At 40.6% G+C, this 18,530-nt stretch overlaps 4 protein-coding genes across 4 annotated transcripts; 2 read left to right on the forward strand and 2 right to left on the reverse strand.

Moving 5' to 3' along the window:
* Positions 1-2,094: 2,094 nt before the first annotated feature.
* LOC128724472 (zinc finger protein 572-like) lies at positions 2,095-3,015 on the forward strand. The gene is made up of 2 exons (XM_053818196.1): positions 2,095-2,607; positions 2,680-3,015. The coding sequence occupies exons 1-2, from the start codon at positions 2,095-2,097 to the stop codon at positions 3,013-3,015; spliced, it is 849 nt and encodes a 282-aa protein (XP_053674171.1).
* Positions 3,016-6,370: 3,355 nt separating this feature from the next.
* LOC128726752 (casein kinase II subunit alpha) lies at positions 6,371-8,146 on the reverse strand. The gene has a single exon (XM_053820578.1). The coding sequence runs from the start codon at positions 8,024-8,026 to the stop codon at positions 6,995-6,997; it is 1,032 nt and encodes a 343-aa protein (XP_053676553.1). The 5' UTR covers positions 8,027-8,146; the 3' UTR covers positions 6,371-6,994.
* Positions 8,147-9,045: 899 nt separating this feature from the next.
* LOC128724473 (zinc finger protein 471-like) lies at positions 9,046-11,026 on the forward strand. Its single transcript, XM_053818197.1, has 2 exons — positions 9,046-10,392; positions 10,460-11,026. Exons 1-2 carry the CDS (start codon positions 9,046-9,048, stop codon positions 11,024-11,026), a joined length of 1,914 nt encoding a protein of 637 aa, XP_053674172.1.
* A 1,173-nt stretch (positions 11,027-12,199) lies between these two features.
* LOC128725226 (bone morphogenetic protein receptor type-2) lies at positions 12,200-16,566 on the reverse strand. The gene is made up of 6 exons (XM_053818950.1): positions 16,442-16,566; positions 15,584-15,732; positions 15,417-15,510; positions 14,930-15,341; positions 14,675-14,820; positions 12,200-14,599 (listed from the first exon to the last, which is right to left on the reverse strand). Exons 1-6 carry the CDS (start codon positions 16,521-16,523, stop codon positions 12,636-12,638), a joined length of 2,847 nt encoding a protein of 948 aa, XP_053674925.1. The 5' UTR covers positions 16,524-16,566; the 3' UTR covers positions 12,200-12,635.
* Between the last annotated feature and the right edge of the window lie 1,964 nt (positions 16,567-18,530).

Consider the following 18,530-nt stretch of genomic DNA (forward strand, 5'->3'; position numbering starts at 1 on the left):
TAAAAAATAGACACCCGTCACTGACAAAATTACTACTGAATCGTTGAAAAGAGACAGTTCACTATTGAAAACTGAACTTCATTAAAATTTTTACAAAACTATGGGATAGCGAATCGATGTGTACCGAATTTTGACATCATTCTATCCCGGATAACCTACAGTGCTGTACATGGGTAAAACGGTACTGAATACCACCTATAAGTTATTCTCCCTCGATCTCCCAGAAAGACGTCCTATTCGTGGAAAAGATACTTCTTCTTTACTAGAAGAGATAGTTGGAGACTATCAACCACTGACCAGATTTCCACCAAGGGGTAGATATTGGAAGATATCGCGGACTAGCAACTGGAGTCCTTCAATGTCCTCGTAGGCTTCAAATCCGTTTACGACAGCATAGCCAAGTTATTACGTTAAGACGAAATGAACTATATAAAACATTCGTAGTCACACTACTCACATACGTCTATTAGACATGGATGATGTCTAAAGCTGACGAAATCTGCTTATACGCATTCGAGAGGAAGATGCTCATTATCAATTTGGCAAAAGCATTGGGAGGCTCTTCATGTTATTAAAATGTTACCGAATAACTATGCCCATAAAGGTTTCTTGGGCAGTCCCCATGGACAGAAGAAATGTGTTTCCACCAAAAATGCCGTAATAATGGGTTGATAAACGACCGTGCTTGTATTTTGAAAAATAAAAAGGATGACCGAATTGTAAAAAATCCATTGCTTCATTCGTAGCATGATTTATTAGTAGTGCTCTAGGGCGCAAAAAAAATATAATTTGAAGAAATCAAATACTTTCAAAAAATCCGTTAAGACAAAAACATGATATATATATATATATATATATATATATATATATATATATATATATATATATATATATATATATATATGTATATATATATATATATATATATATATATATATATATATATATATATATATATATATATATATATATATATATATATATATATATATATATATATATATATATATAAGTTGAATATGCATAGTTACGTACTTTGGTTGTCTTCCAAAACATCGTTTGCGGTACACAGTAAAAGAATCCATTTGCTATCTACATGGAAGTGTCAGATTTGTTGCGGTAGTAAACAATTTGCTAAACAATCTTTGCACAAACCAAAGAACGCCTAGGATAGCATTTTCCGTAAATTATTTCAAACTAAATATTGAAAATATGTGACAGAACTGCGTGCAGTTTTTCGTATATACGGAGTTGTTACATGTTATATATTGTGTATATAAAATATTTTAATAAAAATCTAAGACTCAAGGTGTGAAGTGTTCATCGCGAATCCTAAACTGCTAAGTAAGCGGAGTTAGAAGCCATGGTCACGTATCGTCTGCAACGTTTTCCAGAAGTGTGCGCACATTGTTGGAAGCCAGACATAGGAGCAAATTCATTTCTACCGGTTACCTCTTACCATGACTCTTTGGGATGCACTATTGAACAGAAATGTAGCGAACTAATCAGGGGAGCAAAACATCACGACAAGGTAAAATACAGGTTGAATAACCAAGGATACGTGTTCCTTACACGAACATGAAATGATCATTTTCTTCGTTTTAATAACAGCACTCCGATGATATGGTGCCATGCAAAATATGCCGGACCTGTTTGGAGACACTAGTTGGGTTTCATCAATATCAACGGAAGCTTGAGTGCATCAGGAAATTTAACGCTGGTCTCGTTGCATTAGTCCAGGGAAATCTGTTGGAATTGATGGAATTGTACACAGCGGAAGGTGATTTTTTAGTGCAGTTGTTGAAAACACTAGATGTCTGCCACGAGAAAGAAGAAAATGTTAGCTTAGACAAGCTAATCGAAGATCTTCCTTCGTTCGAAGTGTACCGGAACTATCATCGACCCGAATACAAAGTGATGGATCAAATAACAAACATTCCCAATGTTTCTCACCAAGAAGGAACTGAAAATATGCAGCATGCCAATACCGGTAGCGTTGTTTCTTCTCTTAATTTGGCAAGGAACAGTTCATTGATTAGCGAAATAAAAGTGGAAGATACCTGCATACAAGAAGATTCTGCCGTTGCCGCATGCATGCCGCATGCTTCGGAATTGTGTGATTCACCGGATATTAAGAATTCATATCCTTTACATACTATTGCCAATAGTTCGGAAAATGGAGAAAGTTCTTCAATGCAGCGATTTCCATCTCGCTCAGGTATGGAATTGGAAAAAAGATACGATCATGAAGAACGTTTGGAGAGTTTTCTGAAATATAAATACGAATCAGAGAGCGAAGAAGACGACCCATTAGAAATGGAGAAAAGTCATAATCGCCAAACAAATACCATTGCACGAAGATCGAAATATAAGCCTAGAAAACGCTATGGACATAGAGATCCGGATATTTTTTCTTCAAAAATGCAACTTGAAAGTGATGTGCGGAAGTACCCTTGTCCAGAGTGTCCATTGTCGTTCAAGACTGGTTACCATCTGAAGCGCCATCACGCGACTATTCATCAGGATCAGCGGTTCCCGTGCAATGTATGCCAAACTTCATATGGACGACGGGAGAAGTTACGTGCACATATGGAGCTTGTGCATCAGGTAGATCGTTGATTTACACCAAAACAAAGCGAATTCTAACGAATTTTGTACTAATTTATAATTAATTTCTAGATTCAAAGCTATTTTGTCTGCGACATCTGCCTGGTATCGTATGAAAGTTCTGATCTACTGCAACGGCACGTTTACCGGCATCAACACCCTAAACCGCTTGAATGCGGTACATGTTTCACGCCAAGCGTCCGCCTGGCAGATGAAAGCTATTCATCCAATCATATTTGTATTACGTACCAGGATAGCTACGAATGTTGCGGAAAGGACTTTGGATTTCATTACTATTACAACCGACACATGCTCACGGCGCATAACATAAAAACCAACGCCCGGGTGAAACTTCCCAAAGGCACGTTGCTTAGTCAGTTTCGTGCCTTGCGTTCTGCAAAAGTATAGTACAAGATTCGAAATTGACCGATTTTTTAACTTAACCGCCTACTTCATGTTTAGGTTTTCGTGTCTTTAATCAGAGCTCTCCAAATTGTACAACCTGCACAAGGGTCACATTGGCATAAAAAATTTGCCAGTAAGGGACATTTATGTCAGGTGCAATGCAATCAAAGTTCTAAAAACAAATTTGTATCCTAGATTCAAACTTCAGATCAAATTCACGATATAAATTGCGATCAGCAAACAATAACAGGAGGTGGCGATACCATGTACTCAGGGTTTTGTTTTGGTAAAACACCTATGAATGTTATTTTTCAAATGAATATTTTTTCAAACTCGGACGTCGCCGTTTTGAGGTCCCTGTTTTAAATGAAAATTGCCCTAAAGCCAGTGTGTCTGTTTGATAGTGTTTGTTTGTTACGTAAGTAGGCTAGATAACATCACCAACGTAGTGTTTAGTACCTACACATTTCCGTATCTGATCCATCCATCTTTTCTCTGATGTTGCGGAGCAGAATTTATACATTCTACTCTAAGTGACAAGTTCAAAATTCAAATACCAATTTTTAAACCCTGACTGACTCATGAGATAAGATTGATAAGGTAGACTGGGAAATAGAATATGTCTGCGGACAACATCAAGTTTCCCAAAATGATGATAGATCGATTCGTATAGCACTATCTTATTGTTTAATAAGAGATTAAGATAGTTTATTTTTATTATTATTCTTAGTTGAACAAAACATACAGTGCCCGATTTGCACTGTATGCATGTCTAAGTCATATTTATTGTATTTTATCGCGATTCGATAAAGTTAGCATGTATTGTCAGGGTAAGGTTAAAACTAACGAAAAATTAATTAACAGGTTAATGCAACATTTCCATTTAACTACACGCCAACATAAACTAAAGTGGCAGACGCATCTCTATTTTGATATTGGAAAATAACTAAATTGAAACGGACTTGTGGTTTTATCTTCAGAAAATTGTGACCATATGAATTCAAAGGTCATGGTAGTACTAAAAACAGTTCGAAGGATATTATGTTTAGTATAATGTGTAAATTCTATTTTGAAACAGTCCGTGTCATAGTTTACTACATTGCCCTGAATGTGCTATTTTTTCAGAATGTTTGGTCTAATAAACGCTACATCACGAAGTGTGTCTGCAGGTTGCAGTGCGATCTGATAAACATATAGAGATGTTCAAATGTTAACGAGTCATCCGAAATGAACAAGAGACGACGATTTCTCCTTCCAAAGATTCATCTTTATTGTTATTCCATAGTTGGTTGGTAATGGGCATAATCAGAATTCAGAAGGAAGAAATCGAAACATTTAATCAAACATATACTAACGAATATGCAGACGTTATTGGGATCGCTAACATCTTTCGCCTGCCGCACTAGTGCAGGGAGAGTATTTTCAAAATAAAACAAATGATATTACAAATACTTTGCCTAACGGAAGGACTCAGCATGGGTCGGATAGTGTCGATAGAATTTTGCTGATGCACTAGCATGCTCTGGAGGAGTTTGTTTAATCAACCAGACCGCGCTAAACTATGGTTCTGCTAAATTTGAATTTTGCAGAATCTTTATACGGATCCTCCACGATTTGTGTCTCCTCGTGATGCCTGCTTTTCAGCCATGCTCAGAGTTGGGTCAGCTAATTAATGCCTCCAGAAGATATCCAGACAAGTCTTCCCATCATACATTAGTTGATCGTGCGGTTTAGTCAGTTTCCTGATAATGCACAATTAGGCGAAAATTGAGAGCAACGGATGGGGGCAAAGTTTCACAACAAAAATTAGTTAATCATAGATGAGAAATACATTTACCCTGCTACTCTTTGTAGTATACGGAACATTTGCTAAGCTTGGCGGTAATTCCACTTGACATACATTCAATTTTCTCCCTTCGTGTTTTAGTTGCATCATTGTAGTCGATAGTTTTATGGGTATGGTTTTTATTTCTGTTTGATTTACTTTTAATTACAAACGAAAGAGCAAAACAAAATACCTGTTGTAATCCTAGCATTACTGTTACTTTTTTCATCTTAAAACAGGAAAGTAGAAGAGCAGTAAAAAAGCGCGCAGATGTAAAGTGGTGGAGTGTTGCAAAAATAATTGAACGGGATCAGACGATCGTGAATAAGAACAAGAATGGATGGAAGTGAGAAGATGAAAGAGAAAGAAGAAGCATTAGAGAGAATTAAATTCGAGTGTTAGAAAAATATGTTCGCGTAACGCCGAAAAGCACAGCAACTGATTTGAGCCCAAATTACTATCAATGCTAGAGAAAGACACAATTTAATAAAACGCTCACCATAGCAAGCACGAAGTATAGAGAAGATTAGAAGATGCAAACTTTAAAAAATGTTTTCCAAACGTAAACCTTTAAAAATGACAGCTTAGCAAACTTATTTCCCAAGGGCTGAAGTTCACTAATGCATTTTGCTGCTATAGATTTCAAAAAGTAAAGAAAAACGATCCCAAATTTACGTGTACTTTGAGGGAACTGACAATACCTAACCGCCAATTTCGCTACTTTCTACTGCACAATGTTCTTCATAACTCTGTCTCGTGCTTCTTAGCCGATAGATTCCAAGTATGCACCACTGCGCGATCGATAACAGTAATTAGTTCGATGCGCTCACGCAGAGCACTCGTGACGGGGGTGGAGGATTTGTAGCAGTATGGGGGTATCGCATCGCGGAATGGCTTCATACCCGAGACACCAACTATCCAGTAAGGAGCATTAGACTTACTCGTAACTAGCAGGTTTTATGCAGCTGTTTTTTACACTTACTTATTATTCCCTTAACCACCACCTCAAAAATGCTGACAAAGCGGAAAGTGGTATAGTGGTGGGTCAAAATGTTACGAGCTGGGTAAAAAATCCATTGTCGAATTCATGATGCGTTTATATTTATCTTCATCGACTGTAAGATGATCGGAAAAGCTTGTTTCTTCTCGATTTTTTCTGTAACAAACGACAAGCTGCTACTAGTTGCTACGTGTCTGTTACTCTACTTTTTTTCTCCTCCTGTCCCTTATTAACGATGTTTATTTGTTCGTGCTTCATTTTACAAGTTTCAGCATGGCTTTCATGTCCCTACGTACATCGGCCCTTGGTATTCCCTCTAGCTGATTCTCCAATATGTATGAGCTCTTTTAAGGACATTCTCTTGTTATTTGTCTTGGCTTTGTTTTACTGCTTGTGTTACTAATTAGGGTTGATGGTTACATTCTGTTTTACCTGTTGAGAGGAATGGATATTGGGGACATGTGAGATTTTTTTTATTTTCTCTCTAACTTGACATCTCTTTCTTTCATGCCCTCGCTCTCTCCTTCCCTCTCTCGCTATTTCTCTCTATAACTTTCAATGCTCTTCTTTCATCTATTTTGTTCAAATTCATTCATCTTGTTTTTTTTTTTCATCCGCTATATTTTAACTTTTGTTGTTTAGCATTTGAGAACCTATTCTAAAATATCCCCTCTTCAACTTCCGGGCTAATTCATCCCCTAGCAGGTTTTATGTTATTTGTTTTCAAATTCAATATGCCAATTTTCCTCGCCGAATGAAGGATCGTGTGCACAGGGTGGCGACCATCGGCACCTTTCGTTCAGATCGCGTCCTGTAGGCACACACGCCCCACTTTACTTATAATAGCGCACTACTTACTCTTCATTTTCGCTCGACACCTCCTCGGCGCTCAGTCAAGACCACCGCCTTCGGCCATCGCCCACAGGCCGCCAGTAATTAAAAGTGAACAACACGTATGCACTGCCACCAAGCAGTATTCGCGACCATCGGGGACCAGCGACGGGGAACGGCGAACAATACACTGGAAGAGGTCGCCTGTTGCACATCCAGTTGTTTTGCTGCCATCGGTGGAAACGCTCGCGGTGCGCCGCTTGCTGCGGCGTACGACAGAAGGATGAGGTGAAGGCGGGGATGACAGAGGAGGGCAGGGCGCATATTTAGTTGGTGCCACCCTTCGCGGATGAGGTCGGCGGCGGTGGCATCTGACCGTTGACAATGATGGCAAAGTACGGATGCTCCATGGCCTCCCGCGCGGTCAAGCGCTCGAAGTGGTCGTAGCGCAGCAGCTTGTCAAGAAAATCAAGCCCCTCTGGCGACACCAGATGCTGATTTTCTGAGTGCACAAAACGCTCCCATCGCTTGCGCGAGTGACGTGATAAAATATCGTTGAAGCGCGGATCGAGCTCGATGTTGTATTTATCCAGATACGAAAACAGATCTTCCGTACCGAGCACCTTCGCGATGCGCACGAGCTGATCGTAATTATCGTGTCCGTGGAAGAATGGCTCCTTGCGGAAGATCATCGACGCAAGCATGCACCCCAACGACCACATATCCAGCGAGTAGTCGTACATCTGGTAGTCAACCAACAGTTCCGGACCCTTGAAGTAGCGGCTCGCGACCCGCACGTTGTACTCCTGTCCGGGATGGTAGAACTCAGCCAGTCCCCAATCGATCAGGCGCAATTTGCGATTTTCGTGATCGATCATTACGTTGTGTGGCTTCACATCACGGTGCATGATGCCGAGACTGTGGCAATAGTCGAGCGCCTTCAGCAGCTCGTACAAATAGTACCGGATGTCATAATCGCTAAGCGTTTGGTAGAGCTGCTTGAAGTCGATGTTGTTCACATGCTCGAAAATAAGTGCCGGCGTACGGGAGACCGGATCCTTCACCACTGCCAGCAGCGTGATAATGTTGGTGCCGCCCCGAAGATTCTCGAGGATCTTGATTTCGCGTTTGATCTTTTTCTTCTTTACCGGTTTTAGGATTTTCACCACGCACTTCTCGTTGCTCGTCATTTTGATCGCCTCGAACACCTCGCTATACTTGCCCCGGCCCAGTTTTCGTACTAGCTGGTAGTCATCCTGGTTTACCCAATCGACGATGTAGTTCTCATAGTCCCAATATTCACGTGGTTTATGCGAATTTACATCCGCGTACACCCTGGCACTGCTCGGCAGCGTCATTCTGCTATTTGCCTTCGTTGCAAGCTTAGGGCTGGTGTAGTTTTTTCACGTTCTGCTCGCCGTTTTGTATCGTTTTCGCCTTTTCTCTTTTCCGTCCGTGCTGCGCGCTGCTGCTGCTGCTGTTGGTTTTTACTTTTTTCCTACGGCACTTTTCTTCCCTCTCCAAAAAGGCTGCCAAACGTCGCAAACGTTGTATGACAAGCAAATTGACGGTATTTTCAATGGTTTACGGTGCAGAGTTACGCACTCTTTGCAAGGCGTTACCTTTTGGTAATGATAATGTTCTGATGGCTGGCAGCCCTTTCAGGCAGCAGAAGTAAAACAGAAGCAAAAATAAAAGAAATTCTAATATACAAATGTAGCTAAACGTTATTTGTCGCTAGTTTTTTTTTTCAATCATACATGTCATATAAAGCCTTACCTGTTTTATTGGATAATTGACGATCAAACCAGTTATTTATAACTCACCTCATTCTATTGGGTTGTCAGGGAGATACAATTTTCTAATTTAAAAATGGTTTTTCTCGCTGTCCAAGAACTAACATCACAATTAAATTTTTAAATCGATATTCCTACAGCCACTACGAAAAGAATACAAATTCTTTGCAGAACGCGATATAGGTGGTATAAACCGAGATTTAGCAGAGTGGCGTAAGCAAACGAGCACTACTGTGCGTAATCGGAATTTGGAATTTGTTTTATCTTATTTTCATTGAAAACACTTTTTTGAGCGATTCTTATTTTTTCGCTGGAGCAGCTAAACAGTTTATTATCGTTATTTTGATGAATCCCATTTGATATATTCAATTGTAACGCTCCAGCTCGCCTCGCTGCGATCGAAATCTCTTGGTATAACGGATTAATTGTCAACGTTTCCCGAAGAGGAATTCGTACAGATTGATTGACAAGTAATGAAACAAACAAACAAACAAACGAAACAATAATATTCACAGGGTGAACAATCTGAACGTGGTGCTTATAGTTTTTTTTACCGAAAATTCCAAGATTAAGCTGCTAAAATGACTGTTTTCAATTTGCTTACATTTCCAAATGTTTGTCGAGCATGTCTGCAATCGATACATCCCGATCAAATGATCGGTCTAGATACGTACCGTCCTGTACTGGAGGGAACCATCGAGGCGTTCCTGGAGCACATTTCATTCAAGCCGCCAAAGGAAATCAGTCCACTTCTTCCATCTTCGATCTGCTTCGCCTGTTTAGAAGTGGTCGAGTTTTTCAGCAAATATTGCCGGAAAATAATGCATTTACACGAATTTCTCATTGCGCTAGTTCGTGTAAAACTTGGCGATGAGTTGCCGTTAAGAAAATTGTTCGCAAGCAAAGCAGAACAGCTGGAGGTTCTATTCATGGGCCTAGATTTGTGCAATAAAACAAATCCGCATGTGGACGATTTGCTGGAAGAATACAGTCAATACACGATTGCGTCGATGGCAACTATCATAGATCAAGATCAGCTTGAAGTAGACGAGCCTATAGCATCACATGCATTTGAGCAAAGCTCGGAGGAGGATATGGATAAATATTCTCCCCCTATGGTGGCCCAAAAAGAAACAAGCAGTATTGGTGTAAAAGTCAAAAAAAGAAGAAAGAAAAGGCTTTTGAAAATAGAGATAGATCGTAAATCCCGGATTGATACCGAAGCCACAGTTACAATTGGGACAGAAGCTGTTTTGAAAGAAGATTGTGAAGTCTCTGCTACCGAAAGTGATAAATGTAATAGGCAAGCAAACTGTAACCAAATACGCGAACGATTCTACTGTGGACAATGCCCGTTTAAATCCTACTACACCGTGGCGTTCGAACTACACGTTAAGAAACACCAGAAGAATCTAGGTAAAACAGGATTTGTCTGTAGTAATCCTTACTGTGTGCAGATGTTCGATACTGCCGAAGAATTGAGCAATCATAAGAAAAGCAATGCACACTCGCAGTATGTATGCGAGATTTGTGGAACCGAGCTAAAACATCGCAATTCTTTGGAAGTTCATTTGGAGCGCCACGCGGGTATAACGCATCATCAGTGCCCTTATTGTTCATCATCGTTTCACACAAAAACGGAACTCAAAAACCATGTCTTGTCCATGCACATCAGCGAAGACCGAGCTGATTGTGACCAATGTGGAGCCGTTTTTACGAGCAAAAAATTACTCAAGCAACACCTCAAATCCCACACTGCCGTTCGAAACTTTCATTGTGTGCAATGTACACTTTCATTCAAAACGTTTCACCACTTGAGGCGGCACATAAAAGCCGTACATAATGATGTACGCTTCCAGTGCGAGCATTGTAATGCGTCCTACTGCCGCCGAGACAAACTGCGAATGCATATAGAAAAAGCTCATTTGGTGTGTGGAACTGAACGTACCAGTTTTTGTTCAAATCCTAATTTCGTTTCTATTAATTCATTTCCAGATTCAAACGTACTTCGTTTGCGAAATCTGCATGCGGTCTTTTGATACAAATGAAGGCCTTCAGGAACACCGAGGCCATCACGAAAATCCAAAGGAGTTGGAATGCGGGACATGCTTGCTGGTTTGCTTGACTCAGGAATCTTTCGATAAACACATGTGCATCACGTACCAGGATGATTACGTTTGCTGCGGTCGCGATTTCAAGCATCATATGCTATACAACAAGCACATGATGAGTCATGGGATCAAGGTGAATGCGAGAGTCAGGGTAAAATCAAATATGCTTATTGGACAAGAGCGAGCCATAAGAGATTCTGCGGAATTTCGCACGGAGGATTATCGTTTTAAAAACCGCGCTAGACGACAGGGTAAGCGGCCGCGGCTTGATTGTGTACAGTGCATGAAGAGTTTCAACAGCATCGCTGAACGGCAACAGCATGTATGCAATGGAATAGATGATAATACCAACGTCGAGATAAATGTAAAAGAAACTTATGTAAATGCAGATGATGATCAAACAGATCTGGTTGGTCTGGAACCAACTGATTTCATCGTTTTGCAAGAATGATATCGATATAGCAGTAAAATTTCTTCTATATTGTGGTCGATAAAAAAAATAACGACTAATTGAATTTTCTATTCTATTTTTGAATATTATCCTTAAATCACTGAAAAATTAGAAATTGAAATTGTATTGATAAAGTGCTTGTTCCTGCAACTACATGAACTGTTTGTATTATCTATTTATATTATCGTATGTTATTCAAAACTATTGTACTATGTTAAAAAGTTTTGTTCGAAAGTAAGTCAACTTATTGTAATAAATATTTAATAGGATATTACAGTATTTTAACAAGAACTTTTTTTTATCATTAACGTACATGAGATGGTTTAGCTACACTTTTGATCTAGTTTCGGATTTGATAGTTTTATAAAGGTTACAATCGAACTGTTTGGTATATTATGCATGACTAATAATACTTTTTTTACTAAATTTTATTTTCACTGTTTTGATTTACCAATTAATGTGTTTCTAGTTTTGGTGTGAATTTGGTATCAATTGATTATAACGATTTCGCTATTGCTGGAATACTGTTTTCGCCATAAATATCGTTGTCAATTATCAACGCAGTGTAGTAAAACGTTATTCGAAATAACAGTAGTTGGGCAAAGTTAGCACGTGCATGGCAATAGAATCAAAACTGGTTATATGAAACCCATCTAGTTGAGACACTTATTACTACAAATTTATCCCGAGGTCTGCTTTGCATCCTGCTATTCACTTTAACTTGCCTTATTTAGCCGATTCTTATACATTTTCTCCCTGCGCTGTATTGTTGATCAGTGAGATCCGGGTGTGTTAAGTTAGTAAGGTTGTTTCTTAGGATTCTAATGCCCCTACTATTGCCATATCTACACAATACACTGTGCAGTGCTGGCGTGAAATCAGTCCAGTAAATGGTGATATATATATATATATATATATATATATATATATATATATATATATATATATATATATATATATATATATATATATATATATATATATATATATATATATATATATATATACCAGTATAAATTTTATTGACTTTTATAGTGTGCAACATGTATATCGCAAGAGCACCTTCGCAGCTAACATGGTAATCCTCCATAGTTGCGCTTGTGAAGTTGAGAAGGCATTCGTATTTAATTATCAATCAAGAACTAAACAGACTGAAAGTGCCTAAAAGTGAGGATTTGCACGTAAATTCAAGTCATTCATTCATTCGTAGTATAAATTCAATGCAAACTCAATTAAAAAACCACATCATAATGACTGCGCGTAAATGATCGTCAAATCAATAATTGTACATTGACGTGCCGGTTATTGGAGAGAAACAATAAAAAACTAACTCTGGTGCCCTAATTACTACTACAGATTTTTATGAAACACATGACTGTGTAATGGCTAGTATTACTAGGTCTCTTCCAGCATTTCTTACAAGGAGATACTCCCTCTGGATATCCTGAACAATACGAATATGACAATATTTCGGAAGGGAATGTCTAACTTTCCGTTCTTTTTTGACAAAGAACCTTTGTCCGTGCTATATATTACTTGTTAGCCGTTGAAGCCTAGCATTACACGTTCATGTGTTGCTTTACAGCTCCAACAATAGCACCTCCTCGTGCTATACGGAGTTGGCCAGCCTGCTTCCATTACCAGCGACCACTGGCGTCGCCGTCATCATGCGATCGTCGTAGAGCGATAAAGTTTTCGAGGCACGCACCTTTCGAACCGACGGGGGAACGTCACCAGGGGTTTTTACGCGTTGACTCGGGTTTCGCAGGCGCTCAATGCTGCCTTTTGGACCAAACACTTCCTGAAATACTTCAAGCGAGCGCTGCCGCTTCAGAGAGCGATCGTCCAGGAACGGCGGCGAGGATGAAGCCACCAGGCTGTGCCGAGAGTGCAGTCCTTTATGTGGATGCATAGCGTTGGCTGATTTTGAAATAACTATGCGCAGGTTCTGGCGAGTGTCGGCGTTAGTAACGGTGGCGCTCGTTTCTGAACCACCATCAACCTCATCGAGAATGGTAAACGATTGTCGAGTGAAATCTGCAAGGGTTTTCGCGTACTGACCGGCATTTTCTCGTTCGTTTTCAGAGTCGATGATGGTGGAGGCGAGACAAGAGCTGGAGCGTTGCTCATGTAGCAACAAATTGTTGTCGTACTTGCCAACGCCGAGATCAAGATTCGTTGGCCGCTCCACTGAACACAACGATTGCGGGTTTGCTAACTGTTGCAGATTGTTATGCTGGTTCATAACAATATCATTCTGCGACAACTGCACATGGCCGTTTGACTCAACTACCACTACTAGGTTGGAACGATCGTCCCCTTCATCGCAGTTTTGCTGCAAATCGTATGCGTGACGTACGCAAGGAGAATTACCACCGGATAAATGGCCATGTTGTTTGTGGAATGTTTTCTGTAGCATCACCTTAACGCTACTGCTCAAACCCTTGCCAGAACACTTCACGTCAGGAAGTGTTTCTTTTTGCATCAGTGGCGCATGCCCTTTGCGAATAACCTGCTCATCCTCGTCGGACTGGGACGAAGGTGCTCCGCTGTTCGTCGATGACACGTTGCCATTCGACAGCTTACCGTATTTGTACGACCCTGTTGTATCTTCCCGGTAGTCATTCGGCAGAAGCGCTGGAATGATTTGTTGATTCGGTGGCGTCATAAATGCGATAGTTCCATCAGGGCTGTACCGCTGGTGCTGGCTCATCATCGCCACTATCGCTGCACCGTCACTGTCCAGGTGGTACAGCTGGTTCTTTTCCATCGTAACACCATCATCATGGCCGCAGGTTTTTATTGGAACGCTTCTCGCTTGAGGATTTATCTGTGCGATCTCCTGTAATCTCTCCTGCACGCACATGGCCGTCAGACGGGCTTCTGCGTCGTGATCCCAGCAATCCTCGCACGTGTCGCGTACAATCTGCGTTACTAGACTGGCGCCAAAGTGCGGCGGAAACGTGGGTCGGGCTTTATTGCGCGATACTAACACCTGCATCTGTTCGAAGCTAGGATTGGAACCGACGTATTCCTCATATGGTGCACGGTACTCCGGTACAGTCGTACCATCCGGATAGAAATCCTCGCATCGGGTCGCGAGTTCCCACAGCACTAGTGCCAGCGTATATACGTCAATCTGCTTGAGAGCGGATTCACAGTCACGCAGATTGACGGCACCCTCCAAAACTTCTGGTGCCATGTAGCGAACAGTGCCGACCTCATTGATGCTTTTCGTTTCCGCCAGTGCAATTTCGCCTCTATATTCATATCGAGCGCCAAACGTTTTTAACGCAAATCCCAAATCACCAATGCAGCAAGTAAGGTCCGATTTGACTAAGATGTTGCGTGAGTTTAGATCCCGGTGGCAGATGCAAGGTTTCACCTGGTCGCCTTTGCGGATCTCGGTGTGCAAGTGCGCCAGCCCGTTTGCAATCGATTTACCCATTCGACAGAATGTACCAAACGGCACACGATTATCCGTCAGCCAGTCTTGCAGACAGCCTAGTGGGGCCAGCGAGAGCACTAGCAAATACTCGATACGGTCGTCCATGGTGCGTCGTTCGTCCGACCCTATCGGGGCATTTTTGAAGAAAAGGGAAAACACATTATTGGAGCACGGGCCATCCATTTGAGCCAAATCCTTACCAAAGTATGTCAACAATGATGGAGATTCCATCAGTGGAACAGTGTAGATATCACGTTCGTTTAGAAAGTATTGTCTATGCTGAGCTGCAAATATCTTCACCGCAACAGGTTGTTCATTGACGATACCCTTCCAAACGGTGCCATATCTGTATGTAAGACGATGTTATATTTTGTTCGTTAAATATCATGCAGTAAATGGATGTAGTCATTTATGGATTATGTGATGTGTGCTTTGTACTAAGATTAAATACTCACTTGCCCTGCCCAATCATGGACACGAGTTTCAAGTTATCGACGTTGTAGAGATTCGAGCTGTATCCTGGTCCGGACGGTTCCATATGTTCTAGCTCAGCGACACCCTTCTTCGGCAGCTGGCGGCAGCTCAGGAAGCCGATTATGCCCATCAGCATTATAAAGACCAGCACAAAGCAAATGTACACCGTTGGCGAACTCCAGATCGAGGTATAAGGAGCGAATGGTGTTATGTTTTCGTTCTCCTCCCGCACACTCAAACCATCGGCTGTAGTCGGCGGGGGTAAATAGCTGAAATTTCCGTTGCAATTGTCCCCGCTGCAGCAACAGAAAAAGTGTTTAGTCGGTGTTTCCGTAGTGCTGACACACTCCGCGCTGTTGCATGATTCCTGATCATCCGACGATCCCCAACATCCTGTAATTCGATGTTAGGAATACGATTAATACATGCAACCTCAAACCAACGTTTGGCACAGTCTTGTGTATATACCTTGAGCCACGACGCGGGAAGTATTTTTAACTGCATCAAATGTCCAGAGTGTGTAGCAAAATGGGGCATTTCGGGAGCATGTGACGATTGCAGACTGTGTCCAGAGAAACAATATGACGAAACAATAGTCAATAAAGCATCAAAAAAGTACATGATGGTTTCCTTACAACATTTTTATCGAATGTCGGTTCATCCGACGGTTCTGGTTGATCGTCGTAACTATCGTAGTCATCGATAAACTCTTGTCCATTTTGCTGTTGCGTATTAGTTGTAGAAGTTGTGCCAAACTGCAGGCAGCGACTCTTGACGGGATTAGCTGTTATGATACGAAAAAGGCATAATACGTACAATTTTTATCACTTGATCAAAAGTGTACTGATTATTTTCATAGCGAATCATTTATTGTCGTGTAGGTCAAAAATAACCTGATATAAAAAAAAATGGCCGTAGTTGACCAAAACACTAAGAATATCTTTAATGGATCGATACGATTTTAAAGCAGCCAAAAATAGAAACCTTACACAACGTACAATTGACAAACTGTTTTTTTTTTGCCCAAGACAAATGGCACTATCGCGATCGTTAATTACATAATATCCAACAATAATAAACAATACAAAGTATTTATTAAATTGGTACATAAATAATACAAATATTCTAACTTAATCGTGCGATAACTTTCCGACCTATGTTTAAGCTTATTATTAAGCAGAAAATATATTCCATTTTCAAATATTTAACCGCATGCTTAAGGATATTGTACTAATTTGTACGGATACATGACAAAATCTTATGCAGATTTTCGTAGAAAAAGAAATTCTTATATTTTCGTTAGTATTATTTACTTAAAAGTGTTTTAGTAACAAGTTTTGATTAATAACTTCAATTTGAATTCAAAATAATTTCTGTTTTGTGGGTATTCCTTCATGTTTAGCTTTTACACAAAGAGGACAGATTATATCATTGGGCAGATTTTCATTGCTCTAACTACGATGATCGCTTAAAGGTAAACGTATAAAAAATACCTTGACTAGTGGGAAGTAGAAACACGAATAGCAGCAAGATGCACAGGAGATTTGAATTCTGGATGATCGTGAGTATCTTCATTCCTTTCGCGTTCTTTTCCCAATTTCCCAATTTATGCTCGTGGAAGTCTCTTTGAGAGCTGCTACTTTTAACTGGGAACATTTTTTGTTTTATGGACACTTCACAAGACACTAACATACTGGTAAACCATGGACTAGAGAGTTTGTTTGCTTGGTATGCACCTCTACGCCCTCGGCTCAGTACAACCGATTTTGCTGCGACATTTTCTTTTGCTTTTTATGTCCCTTTTGCATGGGTTTTGATTAAACAATCCAAATGATGCCACCAGTGTCAATTTTCATCGTATACAGGGAATCTGTAAAAAGGGATACCAAACGCTAGTTGTTAATAGATTTCTGAAAGATGTACTGCGTTTGGAAAGTACAGTCCTTTCTTCTCTTGATAAATTTTCCGATTGGGAAAATATTTTTGTCGGATGGTTTTGCAACGGCAAACGTTCACTTCATTGCATGCGGTACAAAGGGGCGTTTTGCTTTGTTTGTTTATAAGTCACGTTTGCTAGCGTCCGTTAGTACTGTGCTGCATGTCGCCCCAGCACATAACATATTCATAATGATGCATAAATTGGGTTTCAAATGTAGTGGTTTATGTTCATGGTAATTGCGAAGGATGGCGTCATTCATTGATCAGCATTGCGAATGTTGCAAGCATCTTCGTGCTCTCTTTATGCTATTAGCGACAGTGAAGAAACTTTGCATATTTATTTATCAATTGCAGCTCCCACAAATTAAACAGCACTTTAATATTTCGTTAAGTGTCGTGATCACAGTTTTCCTCCCCACATTTTCAAAACACGTTGTCTTGTGAACACGAGGTCGGTGGTTCTTTTCGAAGTTGTTTGGCTATATTGTTGCCACATGTTCTTATCATTTACGAAGTATTTAGTCTCTGCTTCCCCTCGCAACCCTAATCCCCGTGAAAACCGCGCGCACTAAACATTGTCACACACATTTTGCACTAATCACGAGGTCTACCACCCTTTCTCCCCAGGCCGTTATCGCTATGGTTTATTTTTATTTCACTTCATACATCCTTTTCAACGAATAGCGCGAAGAAGAGCGAAATCTTTTTTGTTTTTAGTAGCTGGTCGCACAGCTTCTGTCAAAGAGAATAAAATTCTCTGACGGAAACGCATCGGGAAAAGGCCGGCAGAATTTTAGTAAAGAAGTAATATGATCAACGCATCAATGATGTTGATTACTTCTTTAAGATATAACGATGGCCTAATGGAATGTCATGCTGAGATTCTCTCTGTAGAAACAGAAAAAAAACAACAAATGCCGCTCGCAGGTGACAAAACATCAAAACATTATCCACCCCCTCGCCGAACAGCCTTGATGGTATGTGTTTCACGGTGGACCACTACAGAGAGGGGCGACGTTGAGAGAAACGACATTTGTGATAGAAAGAGTGAGCGCACACTATCTACAACGTATACTACCGACCAGCCCGCATTTCATGTGGCGCCTACCCCCTACGTTGCTACCAGGGAGAACGCAATCCCTGTGGCAAGTAGTTGAAATTATTTTAGCAAAACAATTCGGCTTAGATTTCATTCTTCCTCTCGAGCATATCCTCTCGAGGATATGAAATGTCCTTTTAGTCGTTCCAGGAACACTACTGCGTTATTTTTCCGTAGTTTGTTATGCCGAGCCCTACCGCCCTGCAAGGATATTGATTTTTGCATCGCAGAACATTATTGCACCAAAAGGCGTCGTCCATAACCGCCCCGAACTAGCAACCGTGTAGCCTTATGCTGTTCCTTGCACAAAATTGATACGCACTGGATTCACGCGTATCGTTACGAACTTTTTATATAGATTATAATCCTTTTTGCGTACACAACCCACCGATTTGTCATTCGATACCGAAATTTTGTTCTGCGACTAGCACTACCGCGTCGAGAAGACGACCGAGACGGATGAAACTCGAATTTTGTGTCTTGGTTCATCGCGGGGAAATTTTTCGTTCGCGAAGGGATGGTGCGGCACTTGCGCGATGGATACG

Source organism: Anopheles nili, chromosome 3, assembly GCF_943737925.1.
Source record: "Anopheles nili chromosome 3, idAnoNiliSN_F5_01, whole genome shotgun sequence".
NCBI classification, from domain to species: domain Eukaryota; kingdom Metazoa; phylum Arthropoda; class Insecta; order Diptera; family Culicidae; genus Anopheles; species Anopheles nili.

Excerpts from the sequence above, each read along its gene's own strand:
- LOC128724472 (XM_053818196.1), top strand. The coding sequence starts at position 2,095 with ATGCCGCATGCTTCGGAATTGTGTGATTCACCGGATATTAAGAATTCA. Across the intron at positions 2,608-2,679 it reads ATATGGAGCTTGTGCATCAG|ATTCAAAGCTATTTTGTCTG; the intron begins GTAGATCGTTGA and ends ATTAATTTCTAG.
- LOC128726752 (XM_053820578.1), bottom strand. The coding sequence starts at position 8,026 with ATGACGCTGCCGAGCAGTGCCAGGGTGTACGCGGATGTAAATTCGCAT.
- LOC128724473 (XM_053818197.1), top strand. The coding sequence starts at position 9,046 with ATGACTGTTTTCAATTTGCTTACATTTCCAAATGTTTGTCGAGCATGT. Across the intron at positions 10,393-10,459 it reads ATATAGAAAAAGCTCATTTG|ATTCAAACGTACTTCGTTTG; the intron begins GTGTGTGGAACT and ends ATTCATTTCCAG.
- LOC128725226 (XM_053818950.1), bottom strand. The coding sequence starts at position 16,523 with ATGAAGATACTCACGATCATCCAGAATTCAAATCTCCTGTGCATCTTG. Across the intron at positions 14,821-14,929 it reads TCCATGATTGGGCAGGGCAA|ATATGGCACCGTTTGGAAGG; the intron begins GTGAGTATTTAA and ends TCTTACATACAG. Across the intron at positions 14,600-14,674 it reads ATCATTGTTGACATACTTTG|GGTCGGACGAACGACGCACC; the intron begins GTAAGGATTTGG and ends ATGCCCCGATAG.